The sequence below is a fragment of the Schistocerca serialis genome, chromosome 3 (genome assembly GCF_023864345.2).
Source record: "Schistocerca serialis cubense isolate TAMUIC-IGC-003099 chromosome 3, iqSchSeri2.2, whole genome shotgun sequence".
Classification (NCBI taxonomy): Eukaryota; Metazoa; Arthropoda; class Insecta; order Orthoptera; family Acrididae; genus Schistocerca; species Schistocerca serialis.
In genome coordinates this window covers 836,791,893-836,814,216 of record NC_064640.1, presented here as the reverse complement: position 1 = coordinate 836,814,216, position 22,324 = coordinate 836,791,893, and the positions used below count along the sequence as shown (strand labels likewise).

General features: G+C 45.4%; 1 protein-coding gene across 1 annotated transcript in view; it reads right to left on the bottom strand.

Annotated features, from left to right (window-relative positions):
• Positions 1-22,324, bottom strand: part of LOC126470879 (serine-rich adhesin for platelets) — a 479,197-nt gene that overhangs the window by 239,628 nt on the left and 217,245 nt on the right. The window contains exon 3 of the mRNA XM_050098901.1: positions 16,217-16,432. Coding sequence (XP_049954858.1) covers positions 16,217-16,432 — 216 coding nt within the window. The remainder of the gene's footprint in view (positions 1-16,216; positions 16,433-22,324) is intronic.

Genomic DNA, 22,324 nt, shown 5'->3' with positions numbered 1-22,324 from the left:
ATCCTCACAACATTACCGTCCATTAAACCTCCTTAACAGTGACTAAAAGGTATTTGCTAAGATTACAGCTGGGAGGCTGGGAGGCTGAACACAGTCACAGTCCGGAAACAAACCAGTGTCGGTAAAGAGTTCCGCATTCACGATACCCGGAGTGGTTATTGCGACATAATCACCATAGATTTTGACAAAGCCTTTAACAGGATAAACTAAGAGTATTTACTGAAAACCATACAGGCAATGAACTTCCCACAACGTTGCGTCACAATCATTGAACGTCTTCAGCCAAACTCGCAGTTCACAGCATTGATAAACGGTCGACTGCTCGGTCGATAACAGTCAATAGCTCAGTTAGACAAGGATGCCCCAAGGCAACTGCTCTATTTGTCTTACAGCCATTGAGCCATTGTTAACTACGTTGGACAGACAACTCCAGGGACTCTTGACGCGGAGTCATAAGTTCGTCTGTCGCGCCTACACAGATGACGTGGCCTTACTAGTCAAAATCACCACTCATATACAAACGGTGATGGGCACAGTAGAGCAGTATAGGAAGCTGGCGAGAGCTAACTCAAATGTGATGAAGTCCGGTGTCCTGAATATTGCCCACAAACTACACTACTGGCCATTAAAATTGCTACACCAAGAAGAAATGCAGATGATGAACGGGTATTCATTGGACAAATATATTATACTACAACTGACATGTGATCACATTTTCACGCAATTTGGGTGCATAGATCCTGAGAAATCAGTACCCAGAACAACCACCTCTGGCCGTAATAACGGCCTTGATACGCCTGGGCATTCAGTCAAACAGAGCTTGATTGGCGTTTACAGGTACAGCTGCCCATGCTGCTTCAACGCGATACAACAGTTCATCAAGAGTAGTGACTGGCGTATTGCGACGAGCCAGTTACTCGGCCACCATTGACCAGACGTTTTCAATTGGTGAGAGATCTGGAGAATGTGCTGGCCAGGGCAGCACTCAAACATTTTCTGTAACCAGAAAGGCCCGTACAGGACCTGCAATATGCGGTCGTGCATTATCCTGCTGAAATGTAGGGTTTCACAGGGATCGAATGAAGGGTAGAGTCACGGGTCGTAACACATCTGAAATGTAACGTCCACTGTTCAAAGTGCCGTCAGTGCGAAAAAGAGGTGACCAGACCTGTAACCAATGGCACCCCATACCATCACGCTAGGTGATACGCCAGTATGGCGATGACGAATACACGCTACCAATGTGCGTTCACCGCGATGTCGCCAAACACGGATGCGACCATCATGATGCTGTAAACAGAACCTGGATTCATCCGAAAAAAATGACGTTTTGCCATTCTTGCACCCAGGTTCGTCGTTGAGTACACCATCGCAGGCGCTCCTGTCTGTGATGCAGCGTCAAGGGTAACCGCAGCCATGGTCTCAGAGCTTATAGTCCATGCTGCTGCAAATGTCTGCGAACTCTTCGTGCAGATGGTTGTCGTCTTGCAAACGTCCCCATCTGTTGACTCAGGGATCGAGACGTGGCTGCACGATTCGTTACAGCCATGCGGATGAGATGCCTGTCATCTCGACTGCTAGTGATACGAGGCCGTTGGGATCCAGCACGGCGTTCCGTATTACCCTCTTGAACCCACCGATTCCATATTCTGCTAACAGTCATTGGATCTCGACCAACGCGAGCAGCAATTTCGCGATACGATAAACCGCAATCGCGATAGGCTACATACAATCCGACCTTTACCAAAGTCGGAAACGTGATGGTACGCATTTCTCCTCCTTACACGAGGTATCACAACAACGTTTAACCGGGCAACGCCGGTCAACTGCAGTTTGTGCATGAGAAATCGGTTGGAAACTTTACTCATGTCAGCACGCTGTAGATGTCGCCACTGGTGCCAACTTTGTGTGAATTCTCTGAAAAGCTAATCATTTGTATTTCACAGCATCTTCTTCCTGACGGTTAAGTTTTGCGTCTGTAGCACATCATCTTCGTGGTGTAGCAGTTTTAATGACCAGTGGTGTAGGAGCTCCTGTACAAGGACAAATAAAGGAGATCACGGTCATGAAGTGCCTGGGAGTGAAATTCACTCGAGACATTCGATGCATGGTTGTAGTCAATTACAAAGATTTACTTAATAAAGTATGCGCCTGTATATGTGAACATAGCCTCTAATCCCTGGACGAACTACAACGGATGGCCTTGGTGAACGTTTATCTCATATCTAAATTAAACTTTGTCAACTGCGGCCACATTTTCAAGGTCAAATACGTTGACTCTTTCAACTGCAGTAAGCGGACTAAACCTCACTGACGTACATACAAACAAGGGCTCTGTATATAACTTCGACATACAATAGGTGGAAACTTTCGCCAAATAGTATCGTCACTTTTTTATTGAACTAAATAATGCCTTCCAACCCTGTAGTATAAGTGGACGTTCACCACATACCAAATGACCTGACCACATGCCAAATGACATCTGAAATATTGTTTGATTCAATACAGCTACACCAGCAGGGGAATGCCTGAGAGGCATCTTGCCACAGTCCGAGCAGTGTAAAAATATCTGATCACGGCGCGTGCCAAGAAAATAAGTACCTGGAGGTCGATATGCACAAGCATCCATCGCCCAAATTTGCTAAAGAGTGCGAGAGCCTTGTGGTATTATGTGGTCAGTAGGAATCTCCCTACAAAGTCGCGATTGCAAGCAATATATTTGGCACAGTGACCTCTCTGTGAAACCTGTCACGAGCGAGATACTGATGAACATCAATTTGTATATTCAAATGGTTTAAATGGCACTGAGCACTATGGGACTTAACATCTGAGGTTATCAGTCCCCTAGAACTTAGATCTACTTAAACCGAACTAACCTAAGGACATCACACACATCCATGCCCGAGGCAGGATTCGAACCTGCGACCGTAGCAGTCGCACGGTTCCGGACTGAACCGCCTAGAACCGCTCGGCCACCGCAGCCGGCAATTTGTATGTAGAAGGGCGCACGAAATATGGAAAGCAGTCAGCACCTCTTAGCATTTCTCCAACATAAGTCACCACGCGCAGTAACCCTTAATAGTCTATTATTCCCGGAAGATGATCTTTACTCTAATGCGAAGAGAAACGCCATCAATTGGCTGAAAGGACAGGCAATATATTATATTCTCTCCAGTGTGGAACATAGTGTGCGGTAATTTTGATCATATCTGGAAACGCAGCACTATCGACTTAAACGAATCATATACTCAGACTTTCTCATAAAAGTAATTATGGAACCGCTAACGAACTGGAGAGCGTAGAAGTTATAGAAAACGACTGCGGGAAGAACAGGAAGGAAAACGGCACAATAACTAGACGGAAATACACCGGGGTGAAGACAAGGTAGCCTAAGAAGACGAACTTCACAGTTTCGCTGGGCGCCGGTAGAAATTACGATGAGACACCAGAAATATCAGACAAATGGTTTAAATGGCTCTAAGATTATGGGACTTAACATCTGAGGTCATCAGTCACCTAGACTTAGAACTACTTAAACCTAACTAATCTAAGGACATCACACAAATCCATGCCCGAGGCAGGATTCGAACCTGCGACCGTAGTGGCAGAGCGGTTCCGGACTGAAGCGCCTAGAACCGCTCGGACACAACGGCCGGCAAATATCAGACAGTGAAGAGACACGAAGTTACCAATGCCGGCGGAGACGGAGATTCGGAAGGTTTCGTCGAGAGAGGGCCAGTATTACATTATGTTATACATTTTCAACACAAAAAACCTAAAGCAAAAAGCTGAGCATATGGATGGGTTGTGAGGGTAGAATTGAGGGAAAAAAGTAGGTAGACCGTGAGACTTTTAATCTCAGGGTCTTATGTTCGAGCCCCACGTTCGGCGAACTAGAATTTTATCTCCCTGCAGATGCGAGTCACCTAACGTATCTGCTTAAGATGGAACCTAGCTCTACATCAGTATCAGTGAATGGTATTTCAAGCTGAAGGTGGTTTGGTGGCGAGTATGGCAACCACCTGGATAGAGGCCCCAGTTTTGGAGAAGCACAACAACGGCGTTACATGGACCCTGGCAAAGAAAACAAAGAAAAAAACCCATCACTTTTGCAAATAAAGTACTGAGAAAAATATATGGACCAGTGAAAGAAAATGAACAGCGGAGAATAAGGAAAAACAGAGTACTCAGACAGTTATACACACTGCCTGACGTCGTAGCGAGTGTGAAAATTAAGAGACTAAGATGGTACGGGGATGTGAGGAGGAGAGGGGAGAACACGGTAATAAAGTGAGACCATAACTTTTCCCGGCGAATTGAAAGTTTGGCAGCTGAGCTATCGCATCTCGAAGTCACCTTTCGTCAGAATGGGTATAGAGAGAGGCAGATCAAACGTGCGTTATGCTATCAGCCTTCTGTGCAACGGGTGAGTGACGATAGCAACGAAGTGGCACCTAAGTCAACGGCCTTTTTGCCTTACGCAGGAAGCATTTCCAACAGGATTGGCCGTATTTTGCGTAAATATGATGTGAAATGTGTTTTTCGACCACCTTCTAAGATTAAGGCCCTGTTGGGTCCGTAAAAGATGATCTTGGTTTGCGTAAGGCTGGTGTATTCCTTGCAGTTATGGCATGTCATATATTGGTCAGACAATCAGGACTGTGGAAGACCAGTGTATTGAACATAAGCGTCACACACGCTTACAACAGCCGAGCAAATCCGCTGTTGCAGAACATTACCTTGACACCGGTCATCCTATGGAATACAACAACACGGAGATTCTGGCTTGCACGTCCAGCTATTGGGATAGTGTTATTAAGGGAGCTGTTAAAATCAAACTATCAAGCAACCTTATAAACAGAGATGTTGGCCGGCCGAAGTGGCCGTGCGGTTAAAGGCGCTGCAGTCTGGAACCGCAAGACCGCTACGGTCGCAGGTTCGAATCCTGCCTCGGGCATGGATGTTTGTGATGTCTTTAGGTTAGTTAGGTTTAACTAGTTCTAAGTTCTAGGGGACTAATGACCTCAGCAGTTGAGTCCCATAGTGCTCAGAGCCAGCCACAGAGATGTTGGATTTTGTTTAAATACTCCTTGGAATCCGGCTCTGTCTCTCATCAAAAAACAGAGGGACAGAATTAGTGCTAACTCACCTGTTGATTAACAGTCACTATCGATATTTCTGATGTTGGTTATCTTTAGTTGTGTGTTGACTTTGCGGTTACTTGTTCTGTGTGTGGTATCTTCCTTGTTTCTCCTCTGTGAACCGAGGTATTAAATTCCCTTGCACATTGCTTCCTCCTTGCAGTTGTGCCTTGAGAATGGCAGGGTGTGCTCCTGTCGAAATATCGGCGGTGGTCGGCGTCGTCACCCGGCAGCAAACCCGTAAGTTATTTGAATGGTAATAAAGGATGTAATAGATGGAGAAGCTGAAGAAATGAGACTACTGCGACTGCCGAGAATGAGATGGAAGGATAATGGGTCTGGGAAATGAAGATGCAGATGACAGCAAAGTGTGGGAGGCTGGACTGAGTGAAGCCAAGGACCGGCTGCGGTTTGTGTCGCAAGAATAAGTAAGTAAGTACAACAACGGTGTTACCCCCGCGTCACGGTGTGAAGCTCCGGGTCACGGATGATAGTGATTGAGGTAACTCTGACGACTCAGTGGTACAAAATGGCTCTGAGCACTATGGGACTTAACTTCTGAGGTCATCAGTCCCCTAGACTTACAACTACTTAAACCTAACTAACCTAAGGACATCACACACATCCATGCCAGAGGCAGGATTCGAACCTGCGACCGTAGCGGTCGCGCGGTTCCAGACTGAAGCGCCTAGAACCGCTCGGCCACCACGGCCGGCGCTCAGTGGTACATCAGGATATCTTGCAACAGTATCGTGGTGACATTTATGAACGCTGCGATGCTCGTCCACATATGCTACGTATCTCTATGAACTGTCTGTTGCCTGTTGAGGTATCCCTGTCGCCAGCAGAATCCCCAAGTCTGTCCGCTACAGTAAATGTAGAGGACCAAGCTCGGACATTAAGTGCGTCCCAGTGCCAGCATCCAGGATATCGAGGAGTAGTTACAACAGCTCTGCATTATCTTGCGTCAGGAGAGAGCAGAACAGATAGTGACATCATTCCCAGTCGAGTCAGTGCATGCCTCCAGACTAGATGGGATGCAACATCATGCTGATGTCTTGAGTCATGTTAGCAAGTTCTTTATAAATGTAACTCGAGTTTGTATTCACAGAAATAACGTCACATACCCTCTCAACCCATAAGGTTTCATTTCCTCCTCATCTTTTGTGAGCCGCGTTGGATTAGCCGAGCGGTCTAAGGCGCTGCAGTCATGGACTGTGCGGCTGATCCCAACGGAGGTTCGCGTCCTCCCTCGGGCATGGGTGTGTGTGTCAGTCCTTAGGATAATTTAGGTTAAGTAGTGTGTAAGTTTAGGAACTGATGACCTAAGCAGTTAAGCCCCTTAAGATTTCACACACATTTGAACATCTCCTGTGAGCTTTACTTTTTTGTCTTTGCAGCTACAAATGTCAGATGGATCTCCACTCTAGAAATCTTACACTATCGTTTCACAATGTTCTTTTCTCGTGTTACCTGCAAATGTCGAAAATTACTAAAAATGTGGACGCAAAAATAAAAAAAAAAAGAGCACCACCTTCACACACCCAAAGGTAAAAAAAAAATTACGCACACATACAGAGAGAGAGAGGGGGTGGAGGGGGAAGGGGCAGAAGGGATGGAGAAACAGTTGCATACATAGGAAAACTCAGTTGAATAGAAGGCTGGGCAAGAGACATTCTGACACATTCACAAAAACACAACGAAAGATGTTCACAATCCAAAAAGCTGAAACATATGAGGGTCACTCCAAAAGAATTGCACACTATTTTTGTAAAAATACAGTTTTCATTCTGCATGTGTGAAAGTTTTACAGTGTGTAGATACATTCTTCCCGCTTCTTTTCAAACTTAGTTCAACCTGCCGGCCGCGGTGGTCTCGCGGTTCTCGGCGCGCAGTCCGGAACCGTGCGACTGCTACGGTCGCAGGTTCGAATCCTGCCTCGGGCATGGATGTGTGTGATGTCCTTAGGTTAGTTAGGTTTAAGTAGTTCTAAGTTCTAGGGGACTGATGACCACAGCTGTTAAGTCCCATAGTGCTCAGAGCCATTTGAACCATTAGTTCAACCTGTTCCCGTGAGTGGCGCAGTCACTGCATGTCTTCAAGATGGATGCCACACTTGACGTTCGTCAGAAGCAACGTGCTGTCATAGAATTCCTGTGCTGTGAAAATTAGACAGTGGGAAACATCCACAAGAGGTTGAGAAAGGTGTAAGGAGATGCTGCTGTCGATCGCAGTACAATTAGTCGGTGGGCAGTCAGGTTACGTGACGAAAGTGGGCACGGCAATATTGAGGATTGTCCTCGCAGCGGCAGGCCTCGCACTGCAGACAATGTGCAGAGAGTTAACGAATTGGTGACTGCTGACAGACTCATCACAGTGAACGAATTGTCACGCTACATTGGGATAGGGGAAGGAAGTGTCTGCAGAATACTGAAAGTGTTGGCGTTAAAAAAGGTTTGTGCCAGGTAGGTTCCCAGGATGTTGATAGTGGCTCACAAAGAAACAAAAAAAACGGTATGCAGCGAACTTTTGGAACAGTACGAGAATGGTGGAGATGAATTTCTTGCAAGAATTGTGACAGGTGATGAAACATGGCTCCAACATTTTTCAGCAGAGACGAGGAGGCAATCAATGGAGTGGCATCATGTAAATTCACCCAAGAAAATAAAATTCAAAACCACACCTTCTGCTGGAAAAGTTATGGCTACGGTGTTTTTCGATTCCGACGGACTCTTGCTTGTGGACATCTTGCCAAGTGGAACCACCATAAATTCTGATGCATATGTGACGACACTGAAGAAACTTCAAGCTCGACTGAGACGTGTGCGACCATATCGGCAAAAGCAGGATGTTTTGCTGTTGCACGACAGTGCACGGCCATATGTCAGTCAAAAACCAATGGAAGCGATCACAAAACTCGGATGGACAACATTGAAACACCCGCCTTACAGTCCTGACCTGGCTCCACGTGACTATCTTCTCTTTGGAAAACTGAAAGATTCTCTTCGTGGGACAAGGTTTGAAGATGATGACTCCCTTGTGCACGCTGCCAAACAGTGGCTCCAACAGGTTGGTCCAGAATTTTACCGTGCGGGTCTACAGGCGCTGGTTCCAAGATGGTGTAAGGCAGTTGAGATGGATGGAAATTATGTGGAGAAATGAAAATATTGTTCCTAAAGGATGTATCTACACACTGTAAAACTTTCAAACATGTAGAATAAAAGATGGATTAAAACAAATAGTGTGCATTTCTTTTGGAGTACCCTCGTACATAAAGTGAACATAACGAGGTGAATGTGGTTATAGAAGCCAGAACAAGGAAATGAGAAAATGTTGTATATATTGCATTTAGAAACACAGGCGCTGGACTTGGCACCTTGCAAACCTAAGGAGTGGTACAGATAAGTCGATGATCCCTCGTTGTGTGAAGCCATGGTGAGGAACAGCTTGGTGACTTCCTAAGACACTTGAACAGCCTCCATGCCAACATAAAATACCATGGAAGTAGAAAACGGCAAAAAACTACCATTTCTACACTCCTGGAAATGGAAAAACGAACACATTGACACCAGTGTGTCAGACCCACCATACTTGCTCCGGACACTGCGAAAGGGCTCTACAAGCAATGATCACACGCACGGCACAGCGGACACACCAGGAACCGCGGTGTTGGCCGTCGAATGGCGCTAGCTGCGCAGCATTTGTGCACCGCCGCCGTCAGTGTCAGCCAGTTTGCCGTGGAATACGGAGCTCCATCGCAGTCTTTAACACTGGTAGCATGCCGCGACAGCGTGGACGTGAACCGTATGTGCAGTTGACGGACTTTGAGCGAGGGCGTATAGTGGGCATGCGGGAGGCCGGGTGGACGTACCGCCGAATTGCTCAACACGTGGGGCGTGAGGTCTCCACTGTACATCGATGTTGTCGCCAGTGGTCGGCGGAAGGTGCACGTGCCCGTCGACCTGGGACTGGACCGCAGCGACGCACGGATGCACGCCAAGACCGTAGGATCCTACGCAGTGCCGTAGGGCACCGCACCGCCACTTCCCAGCAAATTAGGGACACTGTTGCTCCTGGGGTATCGGCGAGGACCATTCGCAACCGTCTCCATGAAGCTGGGCTACGGTCCCGCACACCGTTAGGCCGTCTTCCGCTCACGCCCCAACATCGTGCAACCCGCCTCCAGTGGTGTCGCGACAGGCGTGAATGGAGGGACGAATGGAGACGTGTCGTCTTCAGTGATGAGAGTCGCTTCTGCCTTGGTGCCAATGATGGTCGTATGCGTGTTTGGCGCCGTGCAGGTGAGCGCCACAATCAGGACTGCATACGACCGAGGCACACAGGGCCAACACCCGGCATCATGGTGTGGGGAGCGATCTCCTACACTGGCCGTACACCACTGGTGATCGTCGAGGGGACACTGAATAGTGCACGGTACATCCAAACCGTCATCGAACCCATCGTTCTACCATTCCTAGACCGGCAAGGGAACTTGCTGTTCCAACAGGACAATGCACGTCCGCATGTATCCCGTGCCACCCAACGTGCTCTAGAAGGTGGAAGTCAACTACCCTGGCCAGCAAGATCTCCGGATCTGTCCCCCATTGAGCATGTTTGGGACTGGATGAAGCGTCGTCTCATGCGGTCTGCACGTCCAGCACGAACGCTGGTCCAACTGAGGCGCCAGGTGGAAATGGCATGGCAAGCCGTTCCACAGGACTACATCCAGCATCTCTACGATCGTCTCCATGGGAGAATAGCAGCCTGCATTGCTGCAAAAGGTGGATATACACTGTACTAGTGCCGACATTGTGCATGCTCTGTTGCCTGTGTCTATGTGCCTGTGGTTCTGTCAGTGTGATCATGTGATGTATCTGACCCCAGGAATGTGTCAATAAAGTTTCCCCTTCCTGGGACAATGAATTCACGGTGTTCTTATTTCAATTTCCAGGAGTGTAGCTTACCACCCTAGCCAGAATACAGGCATGATTAATAAGTTAGTAACGCGAGCAAGACGAACATGAGTCGCAGCACATCAGCCGCGAAACGCAATACCTGGAAAGTGTTCTGAGGAGCAATGGTTACTCCACAAGTTATATTAGAAATATAACAGAGTCAAACACTCGGCGAAGTGACACTGCAGAAAAACAAATGTCGGGTACGGCCTTTCTGCCATCCATTCCGAGAGTGACGGGCAGAATCGGTTGTATATTGCGCAAAGACGGCGTAAAGACTATTTACAGACCGACAAAGAAGATCAAAGAATGTCTCAAAGCGGCAAAGGATAAAAGGAACCCCCTTGCAATGCCGGAAATATACCGCATACCATGCACATGGGGAAAAGTTTATGATGGAATGATTGGACGATCAATCAGCATGAGGATTACAGAACACAAGCGACATTTCAGGTAGGGGCAGATGGAGGAATCGGCCGTGGCAGAGCACGCGCTGTGTGAGACCGGCCACGTAGTAAAATTCACCGACACGGAGGTTCTAACCGTAGAGAAGAGCTATCACACCCGCTTGTTCATAGAAGCTGTAGAAATACACAAATACGAGAATAACATCATCAATAGGGTTACCAGATTTCGAAATGCCAAAAAGAGGACTTTTTCCATATTTTAGGATGAAAGAAGAGGACACTTTTTATTTCTTAAATTTATTACATAAGAAAAAAAATAAAAACATTACACACATCTCACACATCTACGTATTTTTCATTTGACTGAATCTTTTTCAAAAGTTTCTTTTCTTGACACAAACATTTAAAGTTCTTGCAATTCAAATTTCTAAAATTAAATTTCACCATTGCAGTCCCCTTTACAGTGTCAATAGTGAGTCTATTTTTCTAATTTGTCCACTGTGCCTCTATTAAGGAGAACAACCTCTCCACACAAGCATTATGGCGAAGAAGAACTGTGCAATTTTAATTAACTCGCTAAACTGTTCCTCACTGCTACACGACTCAACATACTTGCACCACTTCTTATGGGCCAGTTCTAATTTTCCATCATATGTAGCTATGAATTTTTTTAAACTGGAAAACTGATCAAAGCACTTTTCATCGTCAATCTTAATATATTTATTCAACAAAAATTTGATTGATTCTTCCACGTAAGACCACGATATATCTGAAAAATCAAGCCACTTAAAACAAGAAAATTCACGAAATGGTTCCATCCACATATTCAGGTACTCCAAACATTCTTCATAAAGGGTACCAACATGCCACTTAAAATCCTTCACCTTCAAAGCATAATCATCATTTTCCATTTGAAACAATATTTCTTTCACACTCAAAGATATAAAATTTTCATCTTTTCTGTGCGGAAGAACACCACGAAGGGAATACAGTACATTCATGAGATCGAGAAGGGATTTTTCTTCCTTTTCTAAGATACTAATATAATTATGAAAAAATTATATATATTATATAAAAATTATATATTATATTATATAAAAATTATATATATTATATATAATTATGAAAAAATTGGATATGCCACAGATAGAGCTCATTGACAGGGTCCATAAAAAAGTTCTTTAGGATTGTTGGAGGTTTGTTTTGTGACAGAAAGAAGGATTTAAGAGCGGGAAACATCTCTGTAAGTCTCTGAATGGCTGGAAATAGTGACAGCCATCGAGTCTTGCTATGGCTGAGAAGTTGTTGGTACTCTATTTCGACAAAATCACAAAATTTCTTTAGTCACTCTACACGGACAATGTATATCGAAAAATGATTATATATTTTAGTTATTAATCTTTGTAAGTGAATTTCAAGGAGGTCAGTTCCCATCCCACTCCAACCAATATCTTGTTAAGTACCCTCTTTAGATTAGCAAATACATTATTTCCATCACCTCTTTTAAGGCCACCAAACATTGTGTTGCAATTATCAGCACTAAACGCCACACATTTGTCCTTAATTTTAAACTTGTTAAGCGTATCAGTGATATATTTTGAAATAGTTTCTGCAGTTTCATTTGGTCTACTTTCTATATTCATAAGTTTAGTTTGCAGTCCTCCGTTCCTTTGATCAAAGTAATGAACTATAATGGGGATCATTTTAATATTCCCATGGTTGCTAGCTTGTTGATTCAACAAGAAAGAAGAAAGCCTCAAGGTAAACGGATCCTGGTTCCCCTACCGCAGCGAACGACCGTTGCAGTTAGTTGGCGCCAGGTACATATAGGCTGCGGCCGTGAGCTCGGCTCCAGTCCACCACCAACAGTGGAGGGTGAAGCTTTGACAATACCAGCCACTTTTCCTCGCGAAACAACAGAAAAATCATCAGGTGAACGTCGGCAAAAGAACCTGAGACAGAAGCCAACAGGCTGTTCGTTAACATCAATGCCTTAAAGCATTCGTATACAATTACGTCTTCTGTTAATCTGGATGGTACATTGGCTAGGAAGTTATTTATTGTGATTCAAGAAGTTGGAGGTACTCTGCCCCCTACGATTCTTTCTTGTGTGCGTCATCTTGCAAGGCCAGTGGGATATATTTACGTCAGAGCAAGAAAGAGCAGGAAAATGGGCGTAAGAGAACTACAACTATGGTATGAGTACTGCTTTTGGCCAGTAGCTGGCCAAAATAACTTGATTTTGATTGATTCTTGGTCTTCGTAAAAATTCATACTCCTTTAGGGCAAAATACAGTGTGTGTCAAAAAAATGTATACACACTTTTAACTGTCATAGACAATTTATTTCCCGTTCTACAAGGTTAAATATCTGTGAGAAAGTAATGTTATGTTTCTCCAACAGGTGGCAGCAGTGGCAAGGAAGTAACTGCAACATGGCGGACGTACGTTTGAGCTTTGAAGCGCGGAAGCCGATAATTAAGTGGTACTGGAAGATTGAGAATGTACGAGTAGCTGCGGTTCGAAGACAGTGGAGAAGTGAGTGTGGTACAGAACCACCTTCAAGGTTAACAATTACACACCTACGAGACAAATTCGAAATTCATGGGACAGTGTGTGATGTGCATAAAGGTCGATCAGGGCGACCTCCTACAGCTACAAGTGATGATTCCACAACTGCGGTCTTGGAACTGTTTCAGTGTTCGCCTCGAAAATCTTCATGGCAAGCGGCACGTGAGAGTAATGTAAGTGCTAGTAGTGTGCTACGCATTCTGAAGAAAGGCAAGTTTCGTGTGTACATTCAAAGGCTGGTGCAACAGCTAAGTGACGACGATCCAGATCGAAGGTTAGAATTTTGTGAATGGGTTCAGGAGATGGTGAGACGTGAACCGGGATTTATGGGTAGCATAATTTGGTCGGATGAAGCCCGATTCTAACTCAATGAAACTGTCAATAGGCACAATTGTGTGTACTGGGCTGAAGATAATCCTCACATTACAGTTGAAAAGGCTGTGAATTTGCCTGGTGTAAATGTGTGGTGTGGTTTGTCTGCAAGGGGACTCATTGGGCCTTTCCTCTTTGCAGGTACTGTTACTGGAGAAATGTACCTAACAATTCTTGCTGACTCCATATTCCCTGCCATTCATGCATTATACGGTAATGATGAGTTTAATTTCCAACAAGATGGCACCCCGCCACACTATCATAGGGACGTACGAGCATACCTGGATCGCAATGTGCCAGGCCAGTGGATAGGACACAGGGGACCAATCGAGTTACCTGCAAGCTCTCCAGACCTCACGCCGCTGGATTTCTTCTTATGGGGCACAGTAGAAGATAAGGTGTACAAACGTAAACCACGTAACCTGGACACACTTTGGAATGAGATTCAGGCGGTGTGCGCAGAAATCTCATTGGACACTTTGGTACGATGTACGGAATCAGTGGTGACTCGTACTCAGAAATGTATTTATGCTGAAGACCACCAGTTCGAACATTAATCACATTTGCAAAGTACATTTATTTTTCCAATTGGACTTTAGGCTTTCCATTTCCAGAAATTTAACATTGTAGAACGGGAAATAAATTTTCCTTGACGCTTCAAAGTATGTATACATTTTTTTGATGCACCCTGTATGCCTCCTGAAAAGTATGTACCGTTGCGGTTGATACCACCTGGAACCACTGAACGAATTCAGCTTCTGGACACTTTTTTTTCTGTGTCTATAAAACATGTTATCGCACTATCTGCAGCTAAACACTAAAAGACAGCCAGATTCACGATAAGCTCCACAACAGACTGTTTCTCATTCTGTTGCATGCCATTCCGTCAGATCTCATCACGTTGTTACACCAACATGATTCTACACGCATTCTTTAAGACTTGATACCTAGTTGAACGTCCTGCACGGTTTGTAACTCCCAAGAGTTCGCCTTCAATCTTGATGGTGCGAACCTTAGCGATCACTGTGGGTGTTCATGGTACAAATTAATGGTTTTTTTTTTGTACATTTGTTGAATTTCGACTAATGTCCATTTTGTGAAGTATAATACATACATCTCATAGAAGGTTCATCTCAGCACCTCCCAGACACTCAATTTCTGTAGCCCTACTGATGCACATGGTGAGTCATTAGCAGCTAATATTTTCCTGTCATAACTGTTAACACAATTCTTTAAAATTAGCATTAATGAAGATTGAGCTTGCGGCCTCGCACTCGACGAGTACCTTGTTATACGAGGCGTGTTTTTTAAGTAAGTACAGTTTTGAAATTAAAAAAAGACGTGCTAAGATATCTCAACGATTTTATTTTTACATGAAAGCCTATACCTTAATCTACTTTTCTACATAATTTCCGTCAATACTGAGGTACTTGTCATAACGTTGTACCAGTTTTTGAATACCCTCCTCATAGAAGTCTGCCACCTGACTTATTAACCACTGCATCACCACTATTTTGACTTCGTCATCGTCTTGAAACGCTGACCGCCCAGGTGTTTCTTCAAGTGCACGAACAATTGGTAGTCACTGGGCCCAAGATCGGGGCTGTACGGAGGAGGATGATCTAGAGTTTCCCATCGAAAAGATGTGATGAGATCTTTGGTCTGATTCGCTACATGCGGACGGGTATTGTCTTGCAGCAAAACAATGCCCTTGCAGCAAAACGATACCCTTGCTCAACTTGCCACGTATTTAGTTCTGAATTGAACGGTGCAGATTGTGCAATGTCTTATAGTAAGCTGCTGCATTGATTGTCTCATTACGATGCAGAAATTCCACAAGCAATACTCCTTTTCTGTCCCAAAAAACTGTGCACATGATTTTCCAGGCAGAAATTGTTTGCTTAAACTTCACTTTTCAGGGTGAATCCGATTTCCGCTATTCGATGAACTGTTGCTTTGATTCTGGTGTGACGTAGGCCACCCATGTTTCATCGCCCGTAACAATTTGGCTTAAGAAATCATCACTGTCGTTCTGGTACCGCTCAAGGAAAGTCAATGCACTGTCTAAACGTTTGGTTTTGTGCACATCCGTCAACATTTTTGGTACCCAACGTGCGCACAATTTTCAGTAATTCAAGTGCTCGGTCACAATGCCATACAAAACACTATGAGAAACATTAGGAAAGTCCTTCCGCACGGAGGAAATCGTAAACTGTCTGTTTTCTCCCACCTTACTGTCCACTTCCTGCACCAAACTCTCATTAACAACCGAAGGAAGCCCACTCTGTAGTTCATCGTGCACATTTGCGCGGCCATCTTTAAATGCTCTCACCCACTTTCTTACCATTCCATCACTCGTAATGTTTTCTCCGTAAACTGCAAGGATCTCACGATGAATATCGATCACTTTTAGGCCTTTAGCACTAAGAAATCTTATAACAGCCCGCACTTCACAGTCGGCGGGACTCACGATTATTGGAGGCATCTTAAACACTCAGTACACAACCTAAACAAGGAAGAATCAGACTGTAATGGCGTCAGTGCGTAGACAACAGATGTAGGTACCCTGTGCGCATGCGCAGAATGCCGACCGCAGCGCTGCGGCCGCGGTGTGGCAAAACGGTACTTACTTAAAAAATACGCCTCGCACATCCCTGACTCTTTAAATGTGGGCGTGAAGGCAAGTTATATTTGTGAGCAGTAACAAACCCACCACTATAGATGGGTGCACGGAGTTTTTGGCAGAGGTGAAGAGCAGAAATGTGACGTACCTTGCTCGATGTCCTGGTACTTGTCAAAGGGCCTCAGGCCGTTCTCCCTGGAAAGGCCTCCGAAGGCGTAGATGAGGTGCGTGCAGAGGTAGGGGTTGATATTCTGCGGGGTGAACTTGGCGGTGCCGGGCCGGTACACCGACCAGTTTGTGTAGTAGCACACCACGCGCTTCCCGCCGCTTGCAGCCGGCGTCCGCTCAGCCGTACTCTTCTTGGCTGCAACATGTTGTGACATTATTCATAAACAGCCAACAGGCGCTCTTAACAAAGCTAAGCAGCTCGTTACCGGTTTCTAATCAACAGATTCATCATCAGACGGCTCCTCATGTTTAAAATTACGAGGGTCACTCCAAAAGAAATGCACACTATTTTTGTAAAAATACAGTTTTCATTCTGCATGTGTGAAAGTTTTACAGTGTGTAGATACATCCTTCGCGCTTGTTTTCAAACTTAGTTCAACCTGTTCCCGTGAGTGGCGCCGTCACATCATGTCTTCGAGATGGCTGCTACACTTGACGTTCGTCAGAAGCAACGTGCTGTCATAGAATTCCTGTGCGGTGACAACGAGACAGTGAGAAACATCCACAAGAGGTTGAAAAAGGTGTATGGAGATGCTGCTGTCGATCGCAGCACAGTTAGTCGGTGGGCAAGCAGGTTACGTGATGAAAGCGGGCACGGCAATATTGAGGATTGTCCTCGCAGCTGCAGGCCTCGTACTGCACACACTCCAGACAATGTGCAGAGAGTTAACGAATTGGTGACTGCTGACAGACGCATCACAGTGAACGAATTGTCACGCTATGTTGGGATAGGGGAAGGAAGTGTTTGTAGAATACTGAAAGTGTTGGCGTTAAAAAAGGTTTGTGCCAGGTGGGTTCCCAGGTTGTTGACAGTGGCTCACAAAGAAACAAGGAAAACGGTATGCAGCGAACTTTTGGAACAGTACGAGAATGGTGGAGATGAATTTCTTGGAAGAATTGTGACAGGTGATGAAACATGGCTCCATCATTTTTCACCACAGACGAAGAGGCAATCAATGGAGTGGCATCATGCATATTTACCCAAGAAAAAATAATCGAAAACACACCTTCTGCTGGAAAAGTTATGGCTACGGTGTTTTTCGATTCCTGAGGACTCTTGCTTGTCGACATCATGCCAAATGGAACCATCATAAATTCTGATGCATATGTGACGACACTGAAGAAACTTCAAGCTTGACTGAGTCGTGTTCGACCATATGGGCAAAGCAGGATGTTTTGCTGTTGCACGACAATGCACGGCTACATGTCTGTCAAAAAACCATGGAAGCGATCACAAAACTCCGCTAGAGAACACTGAAACACCCGCCTTACAGTCCTGACCTGGCTACATGTTCTCTTTGGGAAACTGAAAGACTGTCTTCGTGGAACAAGGTTTGAAGACGATGACTCCCTTGTGCACGCTGCGAAACAGTGGCTCCAACAGGTTGGTCCAGAATGTTACTGTGCGGGTATACAGGCGCTGGTTCCATGGTGTACCACCAGATTGCCCCCCCCCCCTCCCTCCCTACACACACACTTTCTAGTTCTACCATCAAATGGTGCATAAATTTGTAATCTCCCAGATTTTCCCGTTGCAGCAATTTCGCGATAAATATTTTGAAGGAAGTAATACATTTCTCGCCCCTTCTGGAACGTACTCTCAAGGAATTTATATCGTAAACCTCTCCGCTGCGCGGGATTAGCCGAGCGATTTCAGGCGCTGCAGTCATGGACTGTGCGGCTGGTCCCGGAGGAGGTTCGAGTCCTCCCTCGGGCATGGGTGGGTGTGTTTGTCTTAGGATAATTTAGGTTAAGTAGTATGTAAGCTTAGGGACTGATGACCTTAGCAGTTAAGTCCCATAAGATTTCACACACATTTGAACATTTTTTTTTAACATTTTGAAACCTCTCCGTGATGTACAACACGTCTCGTGTTGTTCAGAAGAAACTGCAAGTTCCAGCATCAATCCTAACCTATCGCTGGCAATTAGCTACGACCTTCTGGCGTTGCTGCCTTTTTATAGACATGAACATCAGGGTGATTCCGACGTCATCCACCAGGTTTTTTTTACAGGGTGGTCCATTGATAGTGACCGGGCCAAATATCTCAAGAAATAAGCATCAAACGAATAAACTGCAAACTACGAAACTCGTCTAGCTTGAAGGGGGAAACCAGATGGCGCTATGGTTGGCCCGCTAGATGGCTCTGCCATAGGTCAAACGGATATCAATTGCGTTTTTTTTAAAAAGGAACCTCCATTTTTTTATTACATTTTCATGTAGTACGTAAAGAAATATGAATGTTTTAGTTGGGGCACTTTTTTCGCTTTGTGATAGATGGCGCTGTAATAGTCACAAACGTATAAGTACGTGGTAACACGTAACATTCCGCCAGTGCGGACGGTATTTCCTTCGTGATCCGTTACCCGTGTTAAAATGCACCGTTTACCAATTGCGGAAAAGGTCGATATCGTGTCGATGTATGGCTCTTATGATCAAAATGCCCAGCGGGGGTGTGCTATGTATGCTGCTCGGTATCCTGGACGACATCATCCAAGCGTCCCGACCTTTCGCCGGATAGTTACACAATCACAAAGCGAAAAAAGCAGTCCAACTAAAACATTCATATTTCCTTACGTACTACACGACTATGTAATAAAAATGGGGGTTCCTATTTAAAAAAAAAAAAGCAGTTGATATGCGTTTGACCTATGGCAGCGCCACCTAGCGGGCCAACCACAGCGCCATCTGGTTTCCACCTTCAAGCTAGACAAGTTTCGTTCTTTGTAGTTTTTTCGTTTGACGCATATTTCGTAAGATATGTGGCCCGGTCACGATCAATGGACCACCCTGTATATTCACTGACTTTTCGTTGTTGCGGAAATTCCGTCGAGTGCTAGCGTTCTACAGAAAGAAACATGTAAGAAGAAGGGCTACTTTATTGTAACCGAAACAACCAATTAAAAAAAGTAAACAGTTTTCTACGATTAAAGCTGAATTAGTTTTGTATCACTTACATTGAAAGTGATGTGTCTTTTTATACCAGTGTTCACTACTATAGAAGAATTTCATTTTTAAGACGAACAGTAAGGAAGATTAAAGTCTTTTCTTAAATTTGAAGTACAGACAGTGTAGGTCACCCCACACACCTAAATATGACGCCACGTGGATGTATGCGAAGATGGATATAAAAAAAGACAAAACAATTCCAAAGCATTTAAGTCGCCATCACTGAGTAAACATCCCTCAACACTTACACGGAGCTCCTCACACTATTTTATTGCACTGGCTCGATTCGCACATTCGTCACCAATCTAACATCTCGTCTAAATAATGTTGTGATTCGTTTTCATCTTATACTGAGAACACTAGACGTTAAACAGTGTCATCACTAACTTCCTGGCAGATTAAAACCGTGTGCCCGACCGAGACTCGAACTCGGGATCTTTGCCTTTCGCGGGCAAGTGCACTACCAACTGAGCTACCCAAACACGACTCACGACGAGGTACTGGCGGAATTAAAGTCGTGAGGACGGGTCGTGATTCGTGCTTGGGTAGATCAGTTGGTAGAGCACTTGCCTGCGAACGGCAAAGGTCCCGAGTTCGAGTCTCGGACCGGCACACAGTTTTAATCTTCCAGGAAGTTTCATATCAGCGCACACTCCGTTGCAGAGTGAAAATCTCATTCTGGAAACATCCTCCAGGTTGTGGCTAAGCCATCATGTCTCCGCAATATCCTTTCTTTCAGGAGTGCTAGTTCTGCAAGGTTCATATAAGAGCTCCGGCGAAGTTTGGAAAGTAGGAGACGAGGTACTGGCGGAATTAAGGCTGTGAGGACGGGTCGTGAGTCGTGCTTGGGTAGCTCAGTTGGTAGAGCACTTGCCGGCGAAAGGCAAAGCCCCCGAGTTCGAGTCTCGGTCCGGCACACAGTTTTAATCTTCCAGGAAGTTTCATATCAGCGCACACTCCGCTACAGAGTGAAAATGCCAGTCTAGAGTCATCAGTAAGTAGTGCAATTGCTCAGATTGCCTCCTAAATCATCTAAAAAAATTAAAAGCACGAAAGCCTGGAGAGAACGCCAGATATCTAACTTGGGTTTTGCTACACTATTTCCTATCAGTAGCTACATTCTGTGTGGCTGGCGTTTGTGACAAATCCAGTCGTACAACTGAGACCAGTCTCAATTATACTGAAACACTGTCTCTTAATTTAAACACTCGCATAATATGGAGATAGTGGCCTTGGTAGTCAAGTGAGCAGAGCACTAGACTCCACCTATGGATGACCTGGGCTCAATCGCGGATAGAACTACGGGTTTCTCCTCGTTCCAGTCCCCACAGGACGGCCCCAGGACAACTCAGCCTGCTTTCATGTGAGTTCTGGGGATCTTTCTAGGGGTAAAAGGCGGCTGGGGCGACGAGAGTCTACACAAAGTACCGTCAGGCCAAAGCCCGCCCACATACCTGACCTCGGGCTCTCTCCCTCCTGGTGCCGCATCGAATAGAAAGGACGCGCTCTGCCTGCAGTGAGGCCGATAGTCCGGCTGCGGACTTGAGTTACAGACCTTACCTTACGCAGATTACACAGAGTGCTTCTAACAAAACTTTACGACTTCGAAAATTTATAAAAACTTATTCAAATGACTATCACACAGTCCTGGCATAATTATGTTGAAACATAGATCACTTTTCGACTCACCTTGTACCCTAGTAACAAATCACACCCCCAAGCGTTAGCACAGATGGCCACCTTCACTGATACCGACCATACTTGCAGTGTGTTTTGGCTTGAAGAATCAAAGCCTGCGACAGCTATGAAACGTAATTTTCGTATCGATTAAGGCATAGGCCCTCAAATGGTTCAAATGGCTCTGAGCACTATGCGACTTAACGTCTGAGGTCATCAGTCGCCTAGAACTTAGAATGAATTAAACCTAACTAACCTAAGGACATCACACACATCCATGCCCGAGGCAAGATTCGAACCTGCAACCGCAGCGGTCACGCGGTTCTAGACTGTAGCGCCCAGAACCGCTCGGTCACTCAAGCCGGCCATAGGCCCTCCTACTAGCCCTACCATTTATAAGTGATTTATCTGTTTTGACGAAACTGGGAACTCGTTAATCAATACACTACTGGCCATTAAAACTGCTACACCACGAAGATGACGTGCTACAGACGCGAAATTTAACCGACAGGAAGAAGATGCTGTGAAATGCAAATGATTAGCTTTTCAGAGCATTCGCACAAGGTTGGCGCCGGTGGCGACACCTACAACGTGCAAACATGAGGAACGTTTCCAACCGATTTTTCATACACAAACAGCAGTTGACCGGCGTTGCCTGGTGAAACGTTTTTGTGATGCCTCGTGTAAGGAGGAGAAATGCGTACCATCACGTTTCCGACTTTGATAAAGGTCGGATTGTAGCCTATCGCGATTGCGGTTTATCGTATCGCGACATTGCTGCTCGCGTTGGTGGAGATCCAATGACTATTAACAGAATATTGAATCGGTTGGTTCAGGAGGGTAATACGGAACGCCGTGCTGGATCCCAACGGCCTCGTATCACTAGCAGTCGAGATGACAGCCATCTTATCCGCATGGCTGTAGCGGATCGTGCAGCTACGTCTCGATTCCTGAGTTAACAGATGGGGACGTTTGCAAGACAACAACCATCTGCACGAACAGTTCGACGATGTTTGCAGCAGCATCGACTACCAACTCGGAGACCGTGGCTGCGGTTACCCCTGACGCTGCATCACAGACTAGGAGCGCCTGCGATGGTGTACTCAACGACGAACCTGGATGCACGAATGGCAATATGTCATATTTTCGGATGCATCCAGGTTCTGTTTACAGCATCATGATGGTGTTTGGCGACATCGCAGTGACATTGGAAGCGTGTATTCGTCATCGCCATACTGGCGTATCACCCGGCGTGATGGTATGGGGTGCCATTGGTTACACGTCTCGGTCACCTCGTGTTCGCATTGACGGCACTTTGAATAGTGGACGTTACATTTCAGATGTGTTACGACCCGTGGTTCTGCCCTTCACTCGATCCCTGCGAAACCCTACATTTTTGCAG